Source organism: Eretmochelys imbricata, chromosome 3, assembly GCF_965152235.1.
Source record: "Eretmochelys imbricata isolate rEreImb1 chromosome 3, rEreImb1.hap1, whole genome shotgun sequence".
NCBI lineage: Eukaryota > Metazoa > Chordata > Testudines > Cheloniidae > Eretmochelys > Eretmochelys imbricata.
The window spans coordinates 5,986,463-6,012,928 of record NC_135574.1 but is presented as its reverse complement, the minus strand read 5'-3'; the positions used below and the strand labels follow the sequence as shown (position 1 = coordinate 6,012,928).

At 48.0% G+C, this 26,466-nt stretch overlaps 1 protein-coding gene across 2 annotated transcripts in view; it reads left to right on the top strand.

Annotated features, from left to right (window-relative positions):
• EPHX2 (epoxide hydrolase 2) overlaps positions 1-26,466 on the top strand; it is a 102,307-nt gene that overhangs the window by 16,314 nt on the left and 59,527 nt on the right. The window contains exons 2-10 of one of the 2 annotated variants that reach the window (XM_077811491.1): positions 273-357; positions 907-1,066; positions 4,055-4,245; positions 4,531-4,653; positions 7,996-8,070; positions 8,609-8,704; positions 12,547-12,625; positions 15,866-15,900; positions 16,684-16,710. In XM_077811491.1, the coding sequence (XP_077667617.1) occupies positions 273-357; positions 907-1,066; positions 4,055-4,245; positions 4,531-4,653; positions 7,996-8,070; positions 8,609-8,704; positions 12,547-12,625; positions 15,866-15,900; positions 16,684-16,710 (871 nt within the window). Of the gene's footprint in view, positions 1-272; positions 358-906; positions 1,067-4,054; positions 4,252-4,530; positions 4,654-7,995; positions 8,071-8,608; positions 8,705-12,546; positions 12,626-15,865; positions 15,901-16,683; positions 16,711-26,466 lie in introns of both variants that reach the window. The other variant, XM_077811490.1, reaches the window with a different exon arrangement.

The window sequence follows — 26,466 nt, the reverse complement described above, 5'->3', positions numbered from 1 at the left end:
AATATGCGGCTTTCTCTCTCAGCACTCTGCAGTGTCAACAGGAGACAAAGGAAAAAACGTTTCCCCCACTTGATGAATCAAAGATCCATGGGGAGTGAGAAGCTTTCTTGGCAGTCCCTCTTTAGAATAGAACTGAACTGCTGAATGCGTTCCGGCCCGTGCATGGACAGCGCTCGGTCCTTGTCTTGCAGGAAGTTGTAACTTGACAGCAGCAGCCTGGAGCCAGTTGCTGCTTGTTCGTTCCTTACTGTAATGTATTCATTCATTTTTAGGAACTTTTTGCAAAATGTCGTTGTTGGAGCAGGCCCCAGTGGTCCCTATGCCAGAGCAATGAGAGGAGAGATCACTGTATCTCAGGTAAGAGATCATCTCAGCTGAGCGCTGAGAGAGTTGAGCAGATGGGCAGGGCACGGCATGTGTTGGACACAAGCTGTGCAGATGTCCTGCCAAGACAAGGTTTCTTCTTGGCTCACATGGTGAAGCTATTGCCTTTGGGCCACGAAGGGGCTAGGTTTGAATCTTGACAGCGGTAACTTTGCACTTTCACGCTTAGCTAGTCTGGCCTCAGGATGGGCTTAAATCTGCTATAGCTTGGCAATTTCACCATGAGAAATAGCCTCCACCAGTGGTAGATTAATTACTTGGCTTATGTCCAATGCTATTTAATTAGATCTAAAACACAATGTACTTGGTTTCTCTATACCTTCGGGCTAAGTGCTTTCATTCCTGCTTCCTGGGGGAGAGGGGTCTTTAATACTAGCTTATTGGTAACCCTTAAACTTCATTAGGAAATAGTTAATGCGGAGCGTGTGTATTGACGGGACTCAGAGTTTTTAGTGACTTCCTCATTTTGTGTTGAGATATAACTTGATCTCCTTTGGGTGATGGGAACTCTGTGTTTTTAAGCTGGTTTCTGAGCTGGAAGAGGATTGCAAGAGGTTTGCTGCCTCCTCAGGGGTTTTGCTCCCGGAGAAGTTCTCCATAGCACAGGTCTTTGAGGATATTATGACACAAGGAAAGCTCAGTACTGCTATTCTGCAAGCTGCAGTAACTCTCAGGAACAATGGTAAGTGATGGCTACTTGCTGTTAGCATTCCTTCCCACCCAGCTATGCTACACCAGTAACCACGTTCAGGTGCGATCCTGGCCCGTTCTTGTTACCAAAGAGTTTCTCTTTGCCTGTGTGGACAGAAAAAATAGGTTCATAGATACACTGAAGGGCCATGTCTCAAGCCTGGTATGTCACTAGATTAAAATGTGGTTAGGAAATGAGCTTACTTCTTGCCACTGTGGACAGAAATTGCTTGGACTAAAACCATGTTTAAACCTGGCTAATGTTTGCAGTGAAGACTAGATCCAGTTTTCTTCCTTCCATAGACCCACTGTATTTGATTGCCAATATTTCTCCAAGGACTCTTTTTAGTGCAGTTAGTCTTTGACTTGCATCTTGAAGGCAATGCAGGCAGAATCTCTGGCTTGCCCATGCTAGCGTTTGTGTGGCTGTCTTGTGGACTTGTACTCCACCCCAATGTTTGTCCCCGACAGTGGTACAGCAACCGTGCTGCAGGCTAACTGGTGGTCACCCCATAGGAGGGTTTGGACCAGCACAGTCCCTCCCGTGTTGGGTGTTGCTCAACCACAATGGAGAATAACCATGTTGAAAAATGGTCTTAGCAACGTTGTTCCCATCTGGATCTCTGCTCTCATTTCCCCCCATTGCCCCAAACTCCATCCTGTTCCTTGTGCTCTTCCCATTCCCCTCACTGACTTTCATTTCCTTCCTGGTCTTTCTGCCATGCTGCCCTCCTCTGCCATCATGCAGGTGGTTCTCTTCCTAATCCCTCCTGAATACTTGCTGCTTCCAGCAATCCGTCCTCTCTCTCATCACTAATAACCCTACACCCTGCCTCCCCTGAACTGATGGCTTGTGTCTCATGTCTCGCTTGGATTGCCATCCGTTCCCAGAGAACGTGTCTCTCAGTAGAGCTCTATTCCCTATAAATGCATAGCTGTGCCTGTTACCTTTCTGACCGTGGCTGTTCATAAGTACATAAGAATGGCAATACTGGGTCAGACCAAAGGTCCATCCAGCCCTGTGTCCTGTCTACCGACAGTGGCCAATGCTAGGTGCCCCCAGAGGGAGTGAACCTAACAGGTAATGATCAAGTGATCTCCTGCCATCCATCTCCACCCTCTGACAAACAGAGGCTAGGGACACCATTCCTTACCCATCCTGGCTAATAGCCATTAATGGACTTAACCTCCATGAATTTATCCAGTTCTCTTTTAAACCCTGTTATAGTCCTAGCCTTCACCACCTCCTCAGGCAAGGAGTTCCACAGGTTGACTGTGCGCTGTGTGAAGAAGAACTTCCTTTTATTTGTTTTAAACTTGCTGCCCATTCATTTAATTTGGTGCCCCCTAGTTCTTGTATTACGGGAACAAGTAAATAACTTTTCCTTTTTCACTTTCTCCACACCACTCATGACTTTATACATCTCTATCATGTCCCCCCTTAGTCTCCTTTTTTCCAAGCTGAAAAGTCCTAGCCTCTTTAATCTCTCCTCACATGGGACCCGTTCTAAACTCCTCATCATTTTAGTTGCCCTTCTCTGAACCTTTTCTAATGCCAGTATATCTTTTTTGAGATGAGGGGACCACATCTGTACGCCGTATTCAAGATGTGGGCGTACCATGGATTTATATAAGGGCAATAAGATACTCTCTGTCTTACTCTCTCTCCCTTTTTTAATGATTCCTAACATCCCGTTTGCTTTTTTGACTGCCGCTGCACGCTGCGTGGACGTCTTCAGAGAACTATCCACGATGACTCCAAGATCTTTCTCCTGATTAGTTGTAGCTAAATTAGCCCCCATCATATTGTATGTATAGTTGGGGTTATTTTTTCCAGTGCATTACTTTTACATAATAATGTTCCATCCCTGGCCCAAATGTATTCTGAATTCCCATGGCGCACCCTTCCTAAAGCGCTGGTTGCCGTTGATCTCTGGCAGCAGCAGATAGCCATCATTCATCAGGAAACCATTCCAAATCCTCTAACCAATGAAATCGTGAGGCTTAGATGCGGCTCTTTATTTTCAAAGTACTTCCCTGATATTTACTTACCACCACTTGACTAATTAGATATTTTCTCTGTGCGTTATTACCAAATAAATCAGGCATGCTGTCACCAAGCCAACAACAATTAACTAAACAGTCTAGCAATCTCTGTAACACTGTGTCGCTTTGGAGGGCATTAACTCCAGAGGAGGGGGAAATTATAGTTACTGTGAGCCTGACCCAAAGCCTGTTGGCTTCAGGGGAAAGAGTCCCACTGACTTAAATAGGCTTTGGATCAGACCTGGTTTTCATTAATCCTGGGAGCAGCTGGATTTATTGGAAACAAACAGAAAAACCCAATCCTCAGTTGGGACTAGGCCAAAGAGACCCGAGCAACCGAACCACCGCCTTAGAAAGAGACTGCATCCAAATCTGCATGGAGCGGCTACCTTAGAGGGACTGTTCGGTCTCCCAAAATGAAGTCCTGCCAATTTCTTCAACCCAGTGGCCAGAAGCAGAAACCTCTGATGGTGGCCAGATTCCATTCTGCCTACCTAAATTCCACCAACAGTCTCACTGGGACATGGGATTTGTCTTCACTTCCTGTCCCAAACTGTTGTATAACAGAAGCGTTGTGCTCTTCATCTAACAACCTACCTGACTTTAAGATGGAACTTGGTAAATTTCTGAACAGGATTACTTGACTGGGTGGTGTTAGAAGGTCTTGATTGTGCACCCTTTGCTCAACAGGGAGTCGTCACTCGAATGGTCCCTCCTGACTTCAGGAGTTAGACACCTTGAATGAGTAGAGCCTCACAAAGTTGGGACCTTCGTTTGTAAAGCTCTTTGAGATCCTCTGTGGTTAAAGTGGACATACAGATGTAAGATGTGTAATTGCTGATAGACAGCTGGGTGATGGAAAGAAAAGGATTCTCCTTAATCGTTCCCAGTCGGAATAGCCCCTCGACCCATTTAATCATCTGTCCCGTTACAGGGTTCAGGACGTGTGTGCTCACAAATAACTGGATAGATGACAGCCCTCACAGACACCTCACAGCTCTCACGCTCTCTCTGCTGAGGAGACATTTTGACCTGGTGATCGAGTCTTGTCGCGTCGGTCTGAAGAAGCCGGACCCTCGAATTTACGAGTATGCACTGGGCGTGCTGAAGGCCAAACCACAGGAGGTGAAGGTGCAACTTGCTTCTAGTTTAGGGACAATGGCAAAGACTGCCCAAAGCGACCCAACTAGACATAGGCATGGGGCCTGGCTTTCAGAAAGTGCTGGGCACACCTGTTGGCTGTGAACCAGGGCTTCTCAAGTTGGGCACCCAAAATCAGTAGACACTGATGTGAAAATCTCTTGGCCCAAATCACTGGGGAATCACAGCAACGTCCCCTTCCCCCCCATTCTCCCCAAAACTCTCCTCTTCCTTGACTGACCCCAGGTTCTGAATCTCTCCTGAATTCAGGTTATTTTTCTGGATGACATTGGAGCTAACTTAAAGCCAGCCCGGGAAATGGGAATAGCCACCATCCTTGTCAAGGACACTGATGCTGCCCTGAAGGAACTGCAGGACCTGTGTGGAATTCAGGTATCTAGTGGCTAAGTGCGATATGCATCTGTGTATTTACTGTCTCCTTCCTCTGGACAGAATACATAGTTCAGAGTTTAGATACCACCAAGCTGGGTGCTGTAGAAATATCCTAACCCTATTGTAGATAGGGACTCCTGCTCTTGCCTAGCGTACTATAATTTAGAGCAAAATTTCCATGGAGTGGCTCTCTTGACCCTGCACTGTACATTGTTTTTCTGAGGGATGCTATAGGTGTGGTTGTGATGCTAATTTTATTCCAAGGCCTGTTTTTGTTCACAGACTCAGAATCCCTCGCATATTGCACCTTTAGGCTGAAATGTCATGGGCTTGTCCTTTCAGGGTTCCGGTCAAATTGAGCCCAGGTCTAGATCACTCCTGACTTGGCAAAAACGAAACCCAGATCAGATGAGGCTGCCCGAAAGTAAAAATCCCCTCATTTCGCCCATCTCTGTTAGAGACAGAGGGCCAAATTGGGCTGTCAGTTATGCCACTGTCAATCCAGAGTAACTCAGTTGTAGTGATGGCGTTACTAACGCTGCTGTCAATCCAGAGTGAGAGCAGAACATGGTTCTGTTACGATGCACCTGGGTGAATGTAATAAAACGGGAGGAAGTCGTGGAAGGGTTAATCCTGCTGCTCTAATCGGTTAGAATTCTGTAGAAGAGGTAGCAAGATAGAGGAGGCTGTCAAAAGAACTGGCAGATACAATTAATTTCAAAAGTCCCACAGGTGGATCTGATAAGGAGGTAAAGCCCTGTAATGGATTAAGAACTGTCAGCTAGGAACCAGAGTGAGACTTTAATGAGCACGGAAGGCGGTTAATAGTGTGGTGCCCTGAGGATCAGTACTAAGAGGTGGTTTCTCCTTCGCTAAGGTGCCTAGTGATTGTAATTCTACTCAGCCTTTCTCACCTTTTGCAGTGTTTGACTAATGTTGGCTTATTTAATCACAAGCAGATCATGTTACCACCTGCAGAGCCTGAGTGAAGCTTTCCATGCTTCTCTTGCTCATAGGTTAATACCTTGCAGAGCCTGCCATCTGCCAAGACTCCTTCTTCCTGACCTGTTGTAACGTCGGCTCTGTTGTACGCAGCTCCTCTCCCATCTCCCTATAGAGGGTTCCTTATAGCTTCTACCCTTTCTCTCACCCTTGGGAGAGTTGTCTGGCGTGGTTAATGGTTCACCGAGCTATGTTAGTAGAGGCTGGACTTTGCTGTGCAGAAGTGCACTGTGACTCTGACCTTTATTTTATCACACACAAGGTGGGTGAGGTATAGTTTATTGGGCCAACTTCTGTGGTGAAAGAGACAAGCTTTAGAGCTCAAAAGTTTCTCTTTCACTTACAGACGTTGGCCCAATAAAATATATTGCCTCACCCACCTTGTGTCTGTCTTATCCTTTAACCAACATGGCTACAACAACTGCACACAACATTAGTTTTAAGGCTGTTCCACTTATGTGAAAGTACGTATCACTTACATGTGATGCTTTTCTTCCATAGATCTCAAAGCATCTTACAAGTGTTAAATGTTTGCAATTAGGTTGCTAATACCATGCTGAGGCAAAAATCCGCATTGGGGGTGTAAATTCTTTGACGATCAAAACTGGCAGAATATTTTAAACCCAAAAAGTTAGGCAGCGGGTGTGCTGTGACCACTGCTTGACCGGTATTCTCATTGTTCCCTTGTGCTCCCCACTACCCGTTTGCTGTATCTGCCTGTTGTTTCTTGTCTTAAACTTGATCTTTGCCCCAGAGAGTTTACAGCCTGTATCTTTGTACAGCACCTAGCGCAGAGGGGCGCTGATCCACGATTAGAGTTTCTAGGCACTACAATAGTACAAATAGTAGCAATTACGATTTTAAAAGATTTTTAGTCTGTCTTGTAATGTAGCGGAGAGCTGTGGAGGTGCCTGACGCGAGGTGGTTGGTAGGGGTGAGATTTTCAGCAGCATCCAAGTGATTTAAAAGTATCCGGCTGACAGTCATGGGACTTGTGCTGCTAAAGAAGCAATGTACCTTTTGGAAAATCCCATCCGAGCTGCCCAAATAAGGCTCTAGGTGCCCAATGGCTTTTCATTTGGGTGCCTAGCGTTGGCGTACGTGCTTGAGTGGAAATAGATAGTTCGAAGGATTGGTGGTTGAGCACAAAGCCTTTTTCCTATAGGTCACAAGCTCCAATCCAGACCTGACTGGCAGCTACCACCACTGGGTAGCTGATTGGTAGCTTAGGTTACCACAAAAAACAAACCATGTGTTTCATTGTGTTTCCTACAATGGCAGGTGCCCATGTCATGCAAACCACCACCAAAGTTAGTGCCAATTTGGCCCTCCTCATTGATGGTTTCCCCAAAAGACCAAGCACTGGAAGTAAGAGACCAAGTAGTATCCTTGGTGTACTACAATGGCATGGAAATCTTGTTTTATTGCTTGCTTTTACAGTTCTTATCTCTCCATTCTCAGGGAATCCTCACCCTTAACAGGGCTTGGGGAGCTCTAACAGGTGTACCTTGTGTTCTACAACGTGCATGTAACACCTAGAGATGCATGCAGTCTTCCTTCCCATGCTTTTCCCCTTAGTGTAGGTATTTATGTTTAAAGCCGTGAATTAATTTAATCCCCTTAATCAGAGAGGAACTGAAATCAGTACCTCCCGCCTGAGCTTGCTGGGTGGCCTCTGGATCTGAAAGCTGCCTCCTGGCCTGTTTCCATTCAGAACTGCCAAGGAATAATGGCATTGGATGAGTAAGGCCGATTCCTCTTCCCTCGGCTGTGAGAGCACTCCGGTACTGCTCGCCCAGCCCTGGACTCCGTCATGCAGCCCCGCCAAGGGTTGTCTTAGCCAGTCTGGGTTCTCTCTTCTGCAGATACTGCCAGTCTTGCCTGATCACCTGGGGTTTTCATAACATGGGCAAACGGCTAGATTTGCAGTGGGACCCCAACATGGGTCGCCAGGGCTGATGTTAAGCTTGCTGGGGTATAGGGCGGCGGGGCTTGGCCTTCAGTCCCCTCACCCGGGGCTCAGGCTTGGGCTTTGTCCCCACATTTGGAGTGGTGGGGCTCGGGTGGGCTCAGGCTTTGATCCTCCCTCCTGGGGTTGTGTAGTAATTTTTGTGGTCAGAAGGGGGTGGTTTGAGAAACCCTGAGCTAGACGCCTAATGAGCTATGGCCATTTTGAATGAAGGAAGCTTCCCAAAGAGGGTGGGGCTGGTTTAGAAGGCTGGCTGAGCAGTAGAAAGTTATCTGGTGCAAACAGCCTGTGGCCACTGAGTTGCTGGGCACCATCACTGGCAGTGGGGGTGTCTGGGATAGAACTGAGAACTTTCTTTATTCACCATGTAGCTTCTTGGCCGTGAAGAGACTCAGCCAGTTGCGTGTGACCCAGTGAACCTGACCCATGGTTATGTGCCAATCAAGGTAGGCTGTAACGAACAGTGTGTTGGGAAAGCCATCTTGGTAGTGAGGGTTCCCAGTACTATGGTGTTGAGGGCCATAAGTATTCAGTGATGGCACTCTTCATACATCTGAAGGGTGTTGGCGCCATGGAGGGAGAGGAGCTATATCAAGGGTTGGGTCACAGTGTGTGGTGTTTAACAGCAATGGGCTGAAATTCAAGTAAGGCAGATAGAGACTTTACACGGGGGGATGTTTTCTGACCGTGTGAGACTGTTTCCTGAGGGCCAGGCCGGAAGTCAAATCCTTTAAAACCGGACCAGAGAGAGCACTGGTCTGGTCTCTGCTGCAGAATAGGCCAGGCTACGGGAAGGTGGGAAATGTTTACAGCCAGGGGCTAAGGTTCTGGATGGCCGATGACCCAAGTGCCAGGCGCTGTGGCCGGCCTCCGTATGCTGGCACGCAGCAAGGGGGTGGGGTGTAACCGCTGCATGTAAAACGGAGGGGGAAGGACTGTGGGGCAGGGAATAAACTTGTGCTCTTTGTCTGTTCTTCCCTCTAGCCTGGAGTCCAGCTGCATTTTGTCGAGATGGGGAATGGCCCAGTGGTGTGCCTCTGCCATGGCTTCCCTGAATCCTGGTTCTCCTGGAGGTACCAGGTAATGCCAAGCCAGGCTAATGGCTGGCAGCGGTGCTGTGTGTTATCATCCACCTCTGTGCAGCATCTTGTGGCGATTTGTTACGCAGTAGTGTGGCCTTCTGTGATAAGAAAGAAGGGGGGACTTGTGGGGGCTCTCAAACTTGTGTGACTGTATGGCGAGGGGTGGAGGCCACTTCTGACTCCACCTCATTCCTGGTATGTCTCCCATCGCCCTCTTCCATATGCAATCTAGAGCTCCTCCCTCCATCTCTGTCACCTCTTCCTTCCCTCTCCCAGCCCCTCCTGCTCTGCTGAAATGACTGATCGGCCGGGCCGTGATGGCAACCGCGCTTCCCCCCCCCCGCCCTCGGTCAGCTCAGAGACATGAGGAACTTGCCCTGGCCAGACTCAGAGCAATAACAGACTGTCCTGGCCCAGCAATGCTCCGGCAGGTGGTAATTACCGGGTATTGGTGGGAAGTCCCCTGAGCGCATGATTTGGACTGAAGCCGCAATGAGATCTGCTGCGTGACAGTCTTGGCACACAGCTCTAGGTGTTCAGTGACCTGCCTGCTTCCCGAGAGGGGCTGGGAGCAGCAAGCGAAGGCATAGTGCTGAGTGCTGCAGGGCACTACCTTGTCCTCTCCACTTGGCCCCTCGCTTCTGCCCTATCTCCCCACACTGCTATTCCAGCCTGGGGCCTACACTCAGCTCTGCTGGGCCACCTGTAGCAGCCTGTTGTGGCCAGCGCTCGCTTCGCAGGCACCCTGCTGCCTCTGTGAGCTCTCATGTTGGGTCTCTTAAGCTCCACACAGTCTCTTGTGGCTGACCACGCCTCACCCGGGGCTGGCTTAACACAAGTGATTCCCACAGTCCTCAGGGGCCCAAGGCCACCATGGTAACCCAAGAGTTCAGACCTGGCCCTGGTTGATCTGCCACACAGGGAGCTCTCCCTCTGTCCCAGGCTGCTCCACCTGAAGCCGCCAGTTCCAGGGTCTGGCGTGGCTTCCTTCTCCTGTCAGCCACACCCTCCTCCCACGCCTTCCTGCCTGGAGCCCTTCCTGCTTTGGGAGGCCGCTCACAGGTCCTAGCTGGCTGGAGCCTCAGGTTTCTGGCTCTGACTTCCAAACCGCCTGGTACTGGGGTCTTCCCTGCAGGAGCCTCTCGTAAGTTCTGCAGTTTTCCTGAGCTTCCCCCTTCACTGCAGCCAGCTGCTGCCCTTGATAGGTAATTAACTGGTCCGATCCAGCAGGGCCACCTTAGTGAGCAAGGTTGGCTAGCTCCAGGCCCTCCGGCCCTGAAGGGTCAAGCCACCCTGTTGCAGCACCTCAGTCCTGCTCTGCAGCCCCCTGTTATAGCCTGTCTGGGCTCCGTACCTCTCTCACTGATTTCCCCCCTCTCCCACTTGTGACCTGCAACGTACCCCACCAGTCCAATCCTGAGGAGTTTGTTCACTAAGGATCAATATAAACAACTATCACAATTATGTAGGGACAAAATTAGAAAGGCCAAGGCACAAAACGAGATCAAACTAGCTAGAGACATAAAGAATAACAAGAAAACATTCTACAGCTACATTAGAAGCAAGGCAAAGACCAAGGACAGGGTAGGCCCGTTACTCAATGAGGGGGAAAAACAATAACAGAAAATGTGGAAATGGCAGAAGTTCTAAATTACATTTTTTGTTTCAGTTTTCACCAAAAGGTTAGTAGCAATTGGACATCTAGCATAGTGAATGCCAATGAAAAGGGGGTAGGATCAGAGGTTAAAATAGGGAAAGAGGAAGTTAAAAATTACTTAGACAAGGTAGATGTCTTCAACTCACCAGGGCCTGATGAAATGCATCCTAGAATACTCAAGGAGCTGACTGAGGAGGTATCTGAGATATTAGTGATAATCTTTGAAAAGTCATGGAAGACCGGAGAGATTCCAGCAGACTGGAAAAGGGCAAATATGGTGCCAATCATAAAAGGGGAATAAGAACAACCCAGGGAATTACAGACCAGCCAGCTTAACTTTAGTACCTGGAAAGATAATAGAGCAAATAATCAATCAATTTCCGAACGCCTAGAAGATAGTGATAAATAGGTCACCATGAATTTGTCCAGAACACATCACGTCAAACCAACCTTGTCAAAGAAAACTATTAGGTAACAAGCCTTGTAGATGGGGGAAGTGGTAGATGTGGTATATCTTGACTTTAGTAAGGCTTTTGATACTGTCTCGCATGACCTTCTCATAAACAAACTAGGGAAATATAACCTAGATGGAGCTACTATAAGATGAGTGCATAACTGGTTGGAAAACCGTTCCCAGAGAGTAATCATCAGTGGTTCACAGTCATGCTGGAAGGACATAATGAGCGGGGTCCCACAGGGATCAATTTTGGCTCTGATTCTGTTCAATATCTTCATCAATGATTTAGATAATGGCATAGAGAGTACACTTTTGCAGATAATACCAAGCTGGGAGGGGTTGCAAGTTCTTTGGTGTTTAGGATTAAAATTCAAAATGATCTAGACAAATTGGAGAAATGGTCTGAAGTAAATAGGATGAAATTCAATAAGGACAAATGCAAAGTACTCCACTTAGGGAGGAACAATCAGTTGCACACATACAAAATGGAAAATGACTGCCTAGGAAGGAGTACTGTGAAAAGGGATCTGGGGGTCATCGTGCATCACAAGCTAAATATGAATCAACAGTTTAACACTATTGCAAAAAAGAAACATCATTCTGGGATGTATTAGCAGGAGTGCTGTAAGCAAGACACAAGAAGTCATTCTTCTGCTCTACTCCACGTTGATTAGGCCTCAGCTGGAGTATTGTGTCCAGTTCTGGGCGCCATGTTTCAGGAAAGATGTGGACAAACTGGAGAAAGTCCAGAGAAGAGCAACAAAAATGATTAAAGGTCTAGAAAACACGATCTATGGGAGAAGATTGAAAAAAATGGGTTTGTTTAGTCTGGAGAAGAGAAGACTGAGGCTGGACATGATCACATTTTTCAAGTACATAACAAGTTGTTACAAGGAGGAGGAAGAGAAATTGTTGTTCTTATCCTCTGAGGATAGGACAAGAAGCAATTGGCTTAAATTGCAGCAAGGGCAGTTTAGGTTGGACGTTAGGGTGGTTAAGCACTGGAATAAATTTGCTTAGGGAGGTTGTGGAATCTCCATCATTGGAGGTTTTAAAGAACAAATCAGACAAACACCTGTCGGGGATGATCTAGTTATTGCATAGTTCTGCCTTGAGTGCAGGGGACTGGACTAGACCTCTCGAGGTCCCTTCCAGTCCTACGCTTCTGTGATTCTATGACCCAAAGCACGTTTTTGAACCCACAGCCAAGAGGTGATTGTGCACAAATGTGCTCTGCTGCCCAGCCCTCTTTCCCTCTCACTGATTGAATGTCTAGTATGATGTTCACGTTCCACCTCTAACCCCCGAGGAATCTCTGCCCTGATACAGGGTTTATTCTCTTGGCCTCAGCCTCTGCAATTTGCCTTGGCCTGAATTGGAATGCCAATGCACCACATAAGGCACGTTTCCTCTTTAGTGGCTGACTTTCTCTTTCTTGTCTTGTTCTGACTGTGGTGCTAGCTGGCTTGGATTGTCTTGCCCAGTGTTTGCCTGGCTACAAAGATTTGCTAGAACAGTGTCTGTTGTCGTTCTTATGCCCCTTCCAGCGTATGGAATTCACGTGGCATCTTAGCTTTTGTGACTGGTGTTTCATAGTAGCTATAGTGGCGGATGCTAAAAGGGGACAGTTCAAATAAATGGAAGTCCACTTCCCAGCTGTGGGTGAGCTACAGCAGATGCATGTCTGTTTCCCAAGGTCACGTGTTTCTTTATATTTCTGCTCTAGATCCCTGCTTTGGCTGAGGCTGGCTTCCGGGTCCTGGCTTTGGATATGAAAGGCTACGGAGATTCCACTGCTCCCCCAGGTCAGTCGGGTTTCACATCCTCTCCTCCTCCCTTCAGCAACGAAGGGCAGAGATAAATTGCTCCACCGCCTTCTGGCGTGTCTGTTTGGGTTGGGTCCTAGCTAGGACTATTGTGGTGAAGTTGAGGCTGAATATTGGGTAGAATTCACTCTTGGGTAGAACTGACTCTTGGTGAGAACTATTTAGGCTGCAGGAGTCTCCGAAGGGAAGTAGTGAAAGCCCTGGTTCTTGGGAGAATGTCCTGTCCTTTGCTAAAGTTCCTGGGACTATAGGGACTGTAGGGAAGAATTGCACCTTTGCAGGGAGAAGAACCGGATAGTCTGACACATCTCTTCCCTTGCGCTAACTTCTAAGTCTGTGATGTGGCACAAACTGAACAGCAGCCCCAAACCATCTTGACATGCACTTGGTATCTGTATGTCTGCTGACCCACCCTTGTCCTCCCCCATAACCTCCCAAGGGTTCCTAGAATCTCCTGGTGTGATTTGAGCTCACCCTGGGAATCTATTCCTTCTAGTGTTTGTCTAAGAAGTGGCTTGGAGTTGAAATGCTTCTGAAGCAGGGAAAGTAAATACAAAAGCCTCCCAGTGTTTACCTGGTGTCAAGGAGGAAACCACTTGGCGTGTCAGTTATAAAAGTGCTGTTCACGACAGTGGACTGTTTCAGGCTGTCTTCTTTTAATTTTCTGTCTCTTTCCACCCCTGGCACAACCTTGATGTGAACTTGCCCACAGGATGCCTTGGGAGAATAGCTCAAGAAGAGGTGACTTGGCTGTAGATACCCAAGTTGCCCCTTTAACTTCTAAGCTGAGCAGGGTCAGGCTTGGTTGGCACTTGAATGGGAAACCTTGTAAGAAAACCCAAGGTGGTGATCTTCCTTGACCCATTCCATCCTTGGCCTTGGCTGCGGCTGCCAACAAGTGGTGGTGTTCTGTAGGGAGAACGCCCTGGCTGCTGACAGCTAACACCCTCTTTCCTTGCATGAACTACCCAACAGCTGCTAGATCTCAGTGACTTTGTCACTACCAGCCTGGGCTGGATTTGAACCAGCAAACTAGGAGCGAGAGGCTCTGTCCCCCGTTAACGATCCCCTGAGCCATCTGGAAGCCTGGGGAATGAGGGATCATTGGAGCCATCCAGGCCTGATGAATAGCAATAACAGTGCAGCACGCACTCCCCTGTCCCAAGGCAGGAGGAGCTGAGTGGTGTGGCTAGCTGGTAGAGTGGGTTTGTTATTGCCACCCACCCTACCCTGCTTGCCTGAGTCTTCCCCTGCATGGCTCTACTACAGAGGCTGGGCGTCTGGCTGGGATCCCCAGAGCCCTCCTAACCTGCTGGTTCTAACTGGGTTTTGGTCCAGGCTGTAACCACATTGTTATTCAATATCTGTGTCAAGCCAAATAGCTTTCTCTTGTACAGTGCATCTTCGTTTTTGCTTCAGGGCATTCGCGCACGACTCCGAGAGTGAACATCGAGGCGGGCTGGGAAGGGAAGGGCTGGGGAGCTGGTGGTACAAGGCCCTGTGAAATGCCATTGCTAATCTTGAGGCCTGATCAAAGCAGCAGCCCTCACTGCTTTGTGCTCTGTTAATTTAATACCGTTTCACTATGAACGTTGCTGTGGTGCCCACAACGGACCAGAGGCCAGATTGACACAGGTGTTTTGGCACCTAAAGATGCAGAGAGGCACCTAACTCACTTAGGCACTTTTGTAAGTCCTGTTTGGCGCCTCTTTGTCTTCAGGCACCTAAATCTGGCCCTGGGTGCTTTCCAAACCTAGCGAAGCACAGAAGAACATCAGCCCAAGGAGTCTGCAGTCTAAGGTCTGGGGGAAAAGGGATACTACATACAAGTGATCAGGAGGGCCATGTCAGTACCCTTCTCTGCAGCTGCCTCTACCTAGGTACTACCAGTGCCCGCTGTACTCTTTAATGGCTACCCAGAGCCCACTTCCTTCCAACACCCCATGTTTCCCAGCCCCCTCACATCTGCTCATTGAGTTACACCCACTGCCATGTTTATTGGTAGATCTAAGGCCAGAAGGGACAATGCCAGTCCTCTCCCCTACACCAGCTGTAGACTCTTGCCAGCTGGCTGGTTCCCTCCTCAAGCCCAATAACCGGTGGTTGAACTGATGAGTTCCTTTTTAATATGGTTGGAAAATACTCATTTGCTTCCTGTGGTAAAGTATCCCATCACTCACAACGTTGTTTAAATCAGGCCAGCACATCTGAGCTGCTTGCCTAGGAACTGGTTGAGCACGGCTGGGGCATTTTTCCAGAGGGCTTTTATGTCTGGACAGAGAGTGGATGTGGGGGAGCCAACCCCTGCTGGTGCATGGGGAGCAGCTCCTGTAAGGTCACTGCAGTTAATTTCCTTCCTGCGGTAGGTACAAAGGCCTTGGTTTTCCTAGGATCACAGTCAGCAGGGGTTGGGGACCATAGTACACTCTTGATATGTATTGGTTTTTGCAGGGTCTGGTGCCGACATGTGATCTCTGCTCCTGTTGGTCTAGATTAGCCCTGACCCATTTGTTGTTAGAGCTCCTTGATGCTTTTTTTTGCAAGGCTTTCTAATCTTTGTTTCCATCTACCTAGTCCCTTATAGCACCGTTCATCGCTCTAGTCGCTGAGTGGCTCTGGCTGCTGGTGCCCTGGTCATAGTCCAGCTTGGGAAGTGACAGTACCTGCTATCTCCTTAAATCCCCCCTGTAGTTACTCCTTAATCCTCCACAGCAGGGCTTATAGGAGGAGACTTCAGAATTTGTTTCAGGAGGGCTTCTTGTTTTACCTTGCAGGCAGAGAGCTTTTTCATGATACCGCCTCCTGCCCTTGAATCTGAAATCGGATCAGCACGTCCTTCTGCTGTGCCAGGCCTCTAATCCTGAACCCCAAAGCACTTGACAAACTGCCATAGAAGGATCATTTCCCCCCCCCACCCCCCCGACCTGCTGCCACCACCACTAACATGCACCCACTTCTGGGGTTGAACCCAGCAGCCGTACTTCATCAGTGTCCCAGAGCAGGCCTATGGAAATCCTAGGGACAATCCCATTCCCCCCCTCCCCCGACCCTTAAAGACGGTGCAGTGGCTGATGAGATGAATCCTGGTGTGTACTGACCTTTTGTAGAGCTGGTGGGAGCCAGGGGGCCGCAGCCTGGTACATGGCAGATTTAGAATGTTAAAAAATTAAATGGAAAGGCACTTAACTGAGCTCAATAATTAATTTTTGTTGTTTGCAGACACAGAAGAATATTCCCAGGAAGCAATATGCAAGGTAGGAGACTGTGTCCTGATTTCTGTTTGTGACCTAGGTCTGTGTGTATTATGGAGCTCCCTAGTTAAGGTTCTGACCCGGGTGCGTCTCTGGACGGTAGAAAAGGGTACAGTATGGGGTGGGAGAACAAAGGCAGTTCCATGGCTGCTGTTTCCAACTTCGGGGACCTGTGCTATTGAACTTAGTTCAGCAAGGAGTGCAGTATAAATCCGACTCTCTGCTTAGTGGTTTGCAGTGTCGTACAGTGTAGCTTGCTCTTCTTCTGCCAGGCTACACGTGACACTGCAGATCCTGGAAGGAAAGGCTCCCTCATGCCAGGATGAGGTCTCCTTGTTGTATAATCTTCATTAGTAGTGACAGTAACACTGAGGGGCAAAGATCAGGGCCCATCGTGCGAAGCACTGCATGGACATAGTGAGAGAGTCCCTGCCCCAAAGGTCTAAAAAGACAAAACGTTATCTTCATCTTATAGATGGGGAACTTCAGCATAATTGTGACCTCTTGTAGGCACACAGGGGCTCTGGTTGAGCTGGCAATTTGAATCCAAATCCCCTGAATGCCAGCCCAGTGTCTCCCTCCCAGACCATCCTCCCTATCTAATCTTAAACAGAAGGCTTGGAGTACAGGGCCTTGACCTTGTAGGGATGGGGAGGTGTATTGGATCTCAGGTGACTTTGGAGATCTCTTAGTAAAGGCAAACAGCCTTCTTCTGTTGGCACTTAAGATAGTGACATGTTCATGGCTAAGAAATCTGATTATCTGTTTCTTTTTTCCCCCTCACAGGATCTTGTGGTTTTCCTGGACAAACTGGTGAGAAACCCCCTGTGACTTATGTTTTTCCTTTGCTCAGTGTACAGAGGTGTACAAATCCAAATGGTTTGGGCCACAGCCAGAGATCCTGGGGAAAAGCATTATGAGATGTGTAACTTGTACCCACCGTTCCTCCTTGTTCAATGTTACCCCAGACTTGCTGGGAACAGAAATTGCCAGGGAGAGATGAGAGATGATGGAAATGCCTGTAAAGCTTTATCTCTTGTAATCTTGAATTAAAGTGGGGGAGCGAAGATGAAAGGCAGATCCCTGGTGACTTGCTGAGCAGTTGGAGTGGATGGTTTAATTCTGCCTCTTGGCTAAGATCAAACCTAGTATTAGTTTAATATCTGATACAGCCTCTGCTGGGAGATATTGCTGTGCTTGCCTAAGAGATGAAGGCAGTGATTGCAGTCTCTTCTTACAGCAATTAACCTGTAGACTTGTTGCATTAGACTAGCTCAGCATAAGTTCTTGGGCTTTGCTTTTTACTAACTGCAGAAGTAAATGGTTCCCTGGGCTGATGGAGAAGAGAGGGGGCTGTGTGGATGAAGGGAAGGATGTTACTATCTTATAGAGGACATGCAAAGAATTGCAGACTTGTGGTACGTTCCCCTCGGGTCACTGTGTGGGTGTGTCTGTGCTGGGAGCATGATTCCCAGCTTGAGTAGGCAGATGAGCTAGCTCTGTCCAAGCCAGTGCACTAAAAATAGCAGTACAGCTGGGGGGTAGCGTGGCTGGTGGGTTGGGCTAGCCAGCCAAGTATGTACCCAGGGGTTCCGGGCTGGTTTGTACTCCGGCAGTTACCTGTACTGCTGCCCATGCTATTCCCAGCTACGCTTCTCTTTTCAGCACGATTGCTCCAGCAGAGCTAGTACATGGCTGCCCGCTCAAGCTGGAAAGCATGCCCCCAGCTGCAGTGTAGACACCCTGTGTCTTTCAAGGGGCAGGTAATCCACGCAGGAGCTTGTGCAGCTCGAGACTGTAAGAGCTTCAGCATCCAGCTACTGGGGAATCCCCAGCTGTTTTCTCTCTCCTGGCTTTGTGAAGAAGTGGCTTGCTTTAAAGTGGGTTCCTGCGCTAGCTTTTCACTTCTAGAGAACTGCGCTGATATTTATTTATTTATTTATGATAAGGTTGCAAATGAAGCGCGTTTGGTCCCTGTGGAGTGCTTGGAAGAAGGACGCTCAATTTATGAGATCACTGTACAGTTCGGAAGAGTAATTTGGCAGTTCCTCTAGAAGCTGGAATAACAGGGCATGTTTCAATCATCACTAGCGAGAGGGTGCCAGCGAGTGGCGGCATGGGAGGACTTCAGTATGGAGAGAAATGGACAAGCCTGGGGCTGATACATCTACCGAGGAGATTTAATAAGAGGGAAACATGGTAGCTGTTAACAAAGCAATGAATTGTAACGGACTGGTGAATTGAGTGCTCCTGGTTTTCCTTCCCTCCATGGAAAAGAGGCAGTTAGAGAAACTAAAAGGCAAACATTTAAAACTTGATGAAAGGAAATGTCTTTTTACATAATTAACCTGCGGAACTTGCTGTAACTAGGTGTTGGGGGGCCAAGAATTGAGGACCATGTTTAAGAGAAGTCAAAATCATTGTGGATACTGTGAACAGAGTAGCCCAGCTAGAAGAAGGTATTTAAACAGTCATGCCTTGGGGTGTAAGCCGTCCGCTTGCTGCCGTGAGCTAAGAAAAAAGATAGGTAGGTTATTCCACAGGGATCCTTGCATATTTTTCTGAAGCATTTATTACTGGACACTGTAGCGAACAGGACGCTGGACTTAGATGGGCCCTGATCTCATTCTGTCTGGAATTCATTCAGTATGTCATTAGCCGGTCGGTTGATCCACCTCTAATTCACTTACATGCAAATCCTGTCTCGCTGCCCTTCGGTGATGGAGAACGCTTTTCCCTTTGACACATGGGCGGGTGCGCAGCAAAGCAGCAAATAACAAGGTCAGCAGCTTGACTCCTCTTGTATTAAATAATATACCCTCCTGGCACCACTGGGGCCATTCATCTGCCTTGACAATATAATTAGGACAGTGTTTAGTGGCTTCCATCCCATTGAAAGACTAGAATCAATCCCTACTCCTTTAAATGAGATGACCAGGGTCTGGGGTGGGGAGGAGGTGGGGTGGGGGGAGAGTAGTGACACAGGCAAATGTTAGTGTCTGTCGGGGTTTTTCCCTGCTATATCCTGGAACATCTTCCCAGAGAGCTAGCCTAGCCTGAAGTGCTGTCCTGCTCTGTAAAGAGACTGTTTTTTGTTTTTTAACAAAAACCCGGGGGGGAAAAGGGGGGCTTCTTCAGCAGCTCTGCTCTATGTTGGCATCAGAACTGCAGCTGACCCTCATGACAGTGCTTCTTGCTTCACTCCTGAGAGCCCCACAGGGCCTGGTTACAGGCGAGTGAACTGCAGTGTGTTCTTCCTTGTGCCTTAGCAGAATGGTCTCCTAGCTTCTGCTCACAGAGCCCCACTTGGTGACATCTGTGCAAACCCACTGACGGTCATACAGCTCCACTGAGGGACCAGTTTGGTCCCCAGAACCTGCATTATGGGGGATGAAGCACAAAAGAAGAGGAGCCCGGAGTGACCCCGATCCCAGGTGGATTGGAAAAGCCAGTCTCAGACTGTGTGTGTTTGACCAGTTGCTGAGACCATAAATGCAGCAGCCCCACCACGCTACTTCTAGACATCTCTGAAATGGAGAGGGAGGATGAAGGAATTGCTGTCCTTGTGTACTCCAGCTGGTGTATAACCTGATGAGTGACAGAAGTCTCAGAAATATCGTGCCAGCTGATGGGCAAACTTGCTGCCAACCTTTATTTTCAGGAATAGCGTAGCTTTCATGCTTCCAAATCGTAAGTCTCTCCCCACAGCCCCGGTGCTCTCTGAAACTTCTCTTCCTATTGCATTTAAGCTGTCTGTTCTCATCCCCGCGGTCTGCACATCTTGGCCTGCATTTCTGATCTTACTGCTCCATTCCCCACGTTGCCTTCGTCCTGCCGATAGGACATGTCCCCTTCTTTATCCTTCTCCTGCTCATGTATCTGTGCCTTCTTCCACAACGGAACCCACCATCTTCTCCCCAAAGATGTGGAGGCCAGAAGAGATGGTTCCAACCATCTCCTGCATTCCACGGGCTGCAGAATTTCCCCTAGTGTTTACTGCACCATGCCCAAGGATTTCAGGTTTAAGAGGTCTAATCTCTATTAAGACTCCAATTGATGGAGAGTCCATCCCTTCCGTTGGGGAGGTGCTCCAATGGCTAATGACCCTCCTTGTTGAAAATGTGCATCTTGTTTCAAGTTTGAAATTAACGAGCTGAGATGCAGTGGCTGGGAGCTAAATTCTGCCTTTATCCGCTCAATTAAAGAGCCTTCTAGTAACAGACTCCTCCATGCAGCAGCTGAGAGGGTTGCAATTTTCAACTTACGGATTGTTCTTCATTTTTTTTGCCACAACTTTAACAGTTAAATTTAAAAAATCATTGAATCATAGAACTGGAAGGGATCTCGAGAGGTCATCTAGTCCAGTCCCCTGCACTCAAGGCAGGACGAAGCATTATCTAGACCATCCCTGACAGGTGTTTGTCTAACCTGCTCTTAAAAATCCACAGTGGTGGAGACTCCACAACCTCCCTAGGTAATTTATTCCAGCGCCTAACCACCCTGACAGTTAGAAAGTTTTTCCTAATGTCCAAACTAAACCGCCCTTGCTACAATTTAAGCCCATTGCTTCTTGTCCTATCCTCAGAGGTTAAGAACAATTTTTTTCCCTCCTCCTTGAAACAACCTTTTATGTACTTGAAAACTGTTATCATGTTCCCTCTCAGTCTTCTCTTCTCCAGACTAAACAAACCAAAATTTTTTCAATCTTCCCTCATAGGTCATATTTTCTAGACCTTTGATCATTTTTGTTGCTCTTCTCTGGACTCTCTCCAATTTATCCACATCTTTCTTGAAATGTGGCGCCCAGAACTGGACACAATACTCCAGTTGAAGCCTAATCAGTGCGGAGTAGAGCGGAAGAATTACTTCTTGTGTCTTGCTTACAATACTGCTAATACATCCCAGAATATTTGCTTTTTTTGCAACAGTGTTACACTGTTGACTCATATCTAGCTTGTGGTCCACTATGACCCCCCCAGATTCCTTTCCTCAGTACTCCTTCCGAGGCAGTCATTTCCCATTTTGTTTGTGTGCAACTGATTGTTCCTCCCTAAGTGGAGTACTTTGCCTTTGTCCTTATTGAATTTCATCCTAATTACTTCATACCATTTCTCCAGTTTTTCCAGATCATTTTGAATTTTAATCCTATCCTCCAAAGCTCTTGCAACCCCTCCCAGCTTGGTATCGTCCACAAACTTTATAAGTGTACCCGCTATGCCATTATCTAAATCATTGATGAAGATATTGAACAGAGCCAGACCCAGAACTGATCCGTGCAGGACCCCACTTGTTATACCCTTCCAGCATGACTGTGAACCACTGGTAACTACTCTCTGGGAAAGATTTTCTAACCATTTATGCACCCACCTTATAGTAGCTCCATCTAGGTTGTGTTTCCCTAGTTTGTTTATGAGATGGTCATGCGAGACAGTATCAAAAGCCTTACTAATGTCAAGATATACCACATCTACCGCTTCCCCCCCCATCCACAAGGCTTGTTACCCTGTCATGTAAGTCTGTATTTGAAGAGACTTCCTTATTCCTTTTCACTCTGCTTGGGAAGTAAATAGCAATCCTCTGGCACACATCCCCTCAATGGTTCAGGATCCATAAGTGGGATGCAGAACACGGCATAGCCATCTCCAAGAGGGCAGTACAGCATTCCCTAATGCCATGCTAGGCCATTAGTCCAACAGTGAGCCAGGCTGGATATGACTGTCTGTGAGACTTAGCTGTTCCTTGGAGGATTCCCATCCAGGTACTGGTCCAGCTTCTCTCTCTCCATTTTGTGAGATGTGCCGCTTTTCGTGCCGTGATCAAGTCACGGCTGCTTGCCAGCTCTCAAAAGCGCTTGGCTTTCTCCAAGCTCGTCCATTATTTCCAAAGAGCCTATGGGGAGCGGACGGGATGGCTGCAGGCGGCTCATGCTCATGCTGCAGGCGGCTGGGCCATTGCTGTGGGTGAAAGCAGCCATTTCCTTGCAGGGTGAGGAGTTCTGACGACTCGGTTGAACCTGCAGGGGATTATAGTTTGCCCAATTGCAGAGCTTCTCCGTCAGCAGCTTCTTTCTCTGCGGGGGGAGAGCTGGAAATGGAGGCAGGGGTCACCAAGAAGCCTGCTCTGCATCTTGGAAGAAGTTCTGGGTGGTTAGCACCTGCCTTGTGGGTAAACATGGGACGGGAAGGAGCCCTGCTGAGCTCTACGACCAGCAGGGCTTGAGGGCTTATTTAATCTTCGATCAGGACTCTCGTTAAGGCTGGGGAAGGCATCGCGGACTTGGCTCCCCAGGTGTGTGGGTGCAGAGCATTTCAGAAGGCCTCTGTCGTCGCCCTGGGGTACTGTGCAACCCATTTTTCCCGCTTCCAGTGGAAAACAAAAAAATGAAACTGAAGAGGAAAGGCCGGCTCTTAAGAGCTGGCCTGAGCTTCAGGAGGCCAAGGAGCACTTTCCACCTGGTTGTGGGGGGAAGAATCGCAGTTGTGTGTGAAATTTCTTCCTGGCTAACTGGACACCGACACTAAAGGGGCGATCAAGGGGTTGGCGCTAGAATGTCGTTTTTTGCTGCCAAAGTCACGAGTTCAAAGCTGCCCCTGCTCCGTGGGAGATGAAAGTTATCTGGTTGTTTGAAGGCCAATGGGTTGTTGGCCTGTGTGCAGTCCTGGCTGGACCACTAGCTGCATTGCCCAAAATGTCCGTTGCAACTGATGCAAACTGGGCTTCCATTCTTAGCAGTAACCTGGGATTGAATGAGACTGAACTGCCCCTCTTAGCCCTAAAAGCAGTATTTCCAGGTCAGGGTTTGGACCTGCTATCTGGGGAGTGGGCAGTGCAGGTGGTGAGCCTGCCCTGTGAATGAAGGACTCCAAGGCTGCCAGGCTGGCATCTTCCATCAGTGAGAACTTCACCTTATAATCAGAGAGCATCAAAAATAGTGAAGACTTCAGAAAGAAGGGAATGGTCTTGGATCTTGGGGAGGAAGGTTGGCTTTGCGGTTAAGGATTTGATTGGGACTCGGGAGCTCCTGGGGGTTCAATTTCTTGGTGTGACCTTGGACAGCTCACTAAGGTTATGCCTACGCTGCAGTGGAAGGTGTGATTGTAATGTGGGTTGGTACACTGGTGCTAGCGTTAATCGAGCAAACACAGGTAACAATCCCAGCATGGACAAGGCCTCAGCAGAACACGGGGGCTTCCACGGTGCCCATCCATTTTACCGACACTACAGCCATGCAGCTGCCTTGCCCCAGCCCCCGTGATGGCCTTTCCTGTCCTGCAGCCCCTTCAGCTAGGAAAACTTGCCTTAATGCATCAGTCACAGCAACCTTTCCTGGAGGAGCTCCCTGCTGTCGGCATGGGGAGGGAGCTGGTCTGAGAGCGCAAAGCCTCGTAACCTTTGTGCGGAACCATTCAGGGCTGGTCTCTGAAGCTGCTGTCCCTCCCTCCCTCTTAGCAGGCGGCTCTGTGGCAGAAGAGGGAGCATGTTCTTTGACTCCAGTTAGCTCACAGAGGCTGAACTCCTAATTGAGTGAAGGCTCCATGCCTCGCTGTGGAAAATTGCTCCAGCCTAATTGGTGGTCGTCTCCAGCTGTGCGTCTTCTCTCTAAGGGCGCCTGCCACTTGGTGCCCTCTGTGGAATGGAAACCCCCTCATCTCCCACCCCCTCAGTGCTGAGTCTGGGATTAATAAATTGCCGTGGCAATCGATGAAGGAGCGGGCAGCACGGGAGGTGGGGAAGGGGAGCAGGCTGGTGGTTTTAGTGCTTCCAGCAAAAAAGGGGATTGGGCTTTTTGCTCGCCTCAGCTGCACAAGCATGGCTCGTCATGTTCCCCTTTCCATCCGGGAGCAGGGTGAGACAGTGTGTGTCCTAAACAAGGAGCTGCCGACAGGGACCTGTTAAGAATTCAGGGCTTGGTGTGCTGTAACAGCGGGGCTCGCCCCGTCTGCTGATGTCCTGTCAGCTGCTCATGACAGAGTGCTGGGACTGCTGGGGCCAGGATTTCTGATTTTCTATTTAAGGACTGAAAGGACCATTAGGATCATCAGCAGGGGATACAACAGGTGCAGGGCAGCCCACAGAGAAGGTGATCAAGTGCTTCCATCGACCTAGCTGCCATCAGATGAGGAGATTAATTTCCAAGGACAACACAACCTTCCCTGCGTCCACACTCCGGGCGTGTAGCAGCATACCTACGGCAGCACCCGTAGCGTAGACCTGGCCTAAGTCTTATTGATGTCCCATTTACATCAATAAATGCTTAATACGTTAAGGCCAGAAGGGACCAAAGATAATCTAGTCAAACTTTCTGTGTATCACAGGCTGGCGAAGTTCATCGTTAATCCTGTAATCCTGAGCCCAGAATCTCATAGAAATTACTGTTGCTATTGATGTTGCATGTAAACCCTGCAAAGCGATCCTGGCCTGGAGGAGTGGAAAGAATGTTGGTAAGTGGGGTGGGTGATCTCAAATACCAGATCTAGATCTAAACTTCAGTCCATATCTGTGCTTGGAAGACAGGATCAGAACTCAAAATGATCTTGATAACCTGGCGAAATGGTCTGAATTACATGGGGTGAAATTCAGTAAGGATAAATACAAAGCACTACCCGTAGGAAGGAGGAGAATCAATTAGAATCGTAGGACTGGAAGGGACCTTGAGAGGTCATCTAGTGCAGTCCCCTGCACTCATGGCAGGACTAAGTATTATCTAGACCATCCCTAACAGGTGTTTCTCTAACTTTCTCTTTAAAATCTCCAAATGATGGAGATTCCACAACCTCCCTTGGCAATTTATTCCAGTGCTTAACCAGGCGCTCTGACAGGTTTTCTTAATATCCAATCTAAACCTCCCTTTCTGCAATTTAAGCCCATTGCTTCTTGTCCTGTCCTCAGAGGTTCAGAAGAACAATTTTTCTCCCTCCTCCTTGTAACAACCTTTTATGTACTTGAAAACTGTTATCATGTCCCTTCTCAGTCTTCTCTTCTCCAGACTAAACAAACCCAATTTTTTTCAGTCTTCCCTCTTAGGGAGGTTGTGGAAGCTCCATCGTCGGAGATTTTTAAGAGCATTTTAGAGAAACACCTGTCAGGGATGGTCTAGACAATACCTAGTCCTGCCGTGAGTCCAGGGGACTGAACTAGATGACCTCTTGAGGTCTCCTCCAGCCCTACGTTTTTATGATTCTTGGAGACTAGATTCCAAAATCATTGCCACAGACACCAGTGGGGGGAATCAGTGATCATGGAACTGGAGAGAATAGAAACCAAAGAAGTGGGCTCACAACTGGTGACCAAGAGGGGAAAGAGAACCAGGGGATGTTCACCCTTTCAAAGTATCAGTTCTCAGATACATTGCAAGTCAGCTACTGAGGTTCCTGTCTCTGACGGGATGGAATGGAAAGCTACAGTGGACCCACCTGATGAGCATCCTGGTGGTAAAAAGCAAGCAGCTACCAAGAAAGATTCTTCAACCGTCCTAAGAAGCCAGTCATCATCGGTGGAGGAGAGCAGACAGACTTCAGAGAAAGACACAAGGACAGCAGGACTGTGTGCTGTCTCCCTGGAGAGAAGACACGGGATTGCGAAGTCATCTGGTGATCCAGTCATGGTGATACACACTGGAACTAATGATATGGCATCATGTGGAACTATACAGATTATTGAACACTTCAAGGATCTTGGAGGGGAGCGGAAGAGGAGGAAAATCCAGGTGATCTCTTGCTTGTGGGACTGGAAGGATCTCTGAGAAGAAGGCAGAAAATACTGGAGATGAACTATTGTCTGCATGGCTGGTATGAAGTGAGAGGGTTGGTGGAGAGGGGCCATATTCCGGTGAAAGAAGGGCCTGTATCTCATGGGTGGGGGGATGCTAGTCTCAGTTGGAGACTAGCTGGAGCAGCCAGGAACGTATTAAACTAACAGGGAGCATGCTAAGGAGGCAAATGAGGTACACGCTCAAACTCAGTGTCGAAAACAGATTGCACCAATGTGTGCAAAGGATGTGAAGAGAATGTTTTTTCAGTTGCTTTTATACCAGTGGCAGGAGGCTGGATAACAAGCAAGAAGAATGGGAAAATGTCATTAAGAAGAAATTTGATGATATTAGCGCTGTGATGGGACAATTAACATGCCCTTTACAGTTTCTAATAATTATAGATGGTGATTTTCTAACACAAGGTATTGAACCAGCATGAGATAATCTCTGTTTTGGACCTCGTTATGATGGATACAGAATTCGTCACTGGCAAGCAGGATGGGTAATTATAGGCTGGTTAGCCTGAAATCAATTCCATGACAAATAATGGAAAAGCTGATATGGGATTCAACTGATAGAGGATTAAGCATAGGAAGAGAATTAATGCCAGTCAGTGTGGCTTTATGGAAAATACAGCTTGTCAAACCTGATTTCATTCTTTGGTTATAAGTTTGGTTGATAAATGTAATTGCATAGATGTAATATACTTAGATTTCTGTAACATGGTTGATTTCTTACCGTATGACATTCTGGGTAAAAAAATTAACCCTATACAATTTCAGTCCACTCAATGTGTGCGTGGTTAAGAGCTGTCTACT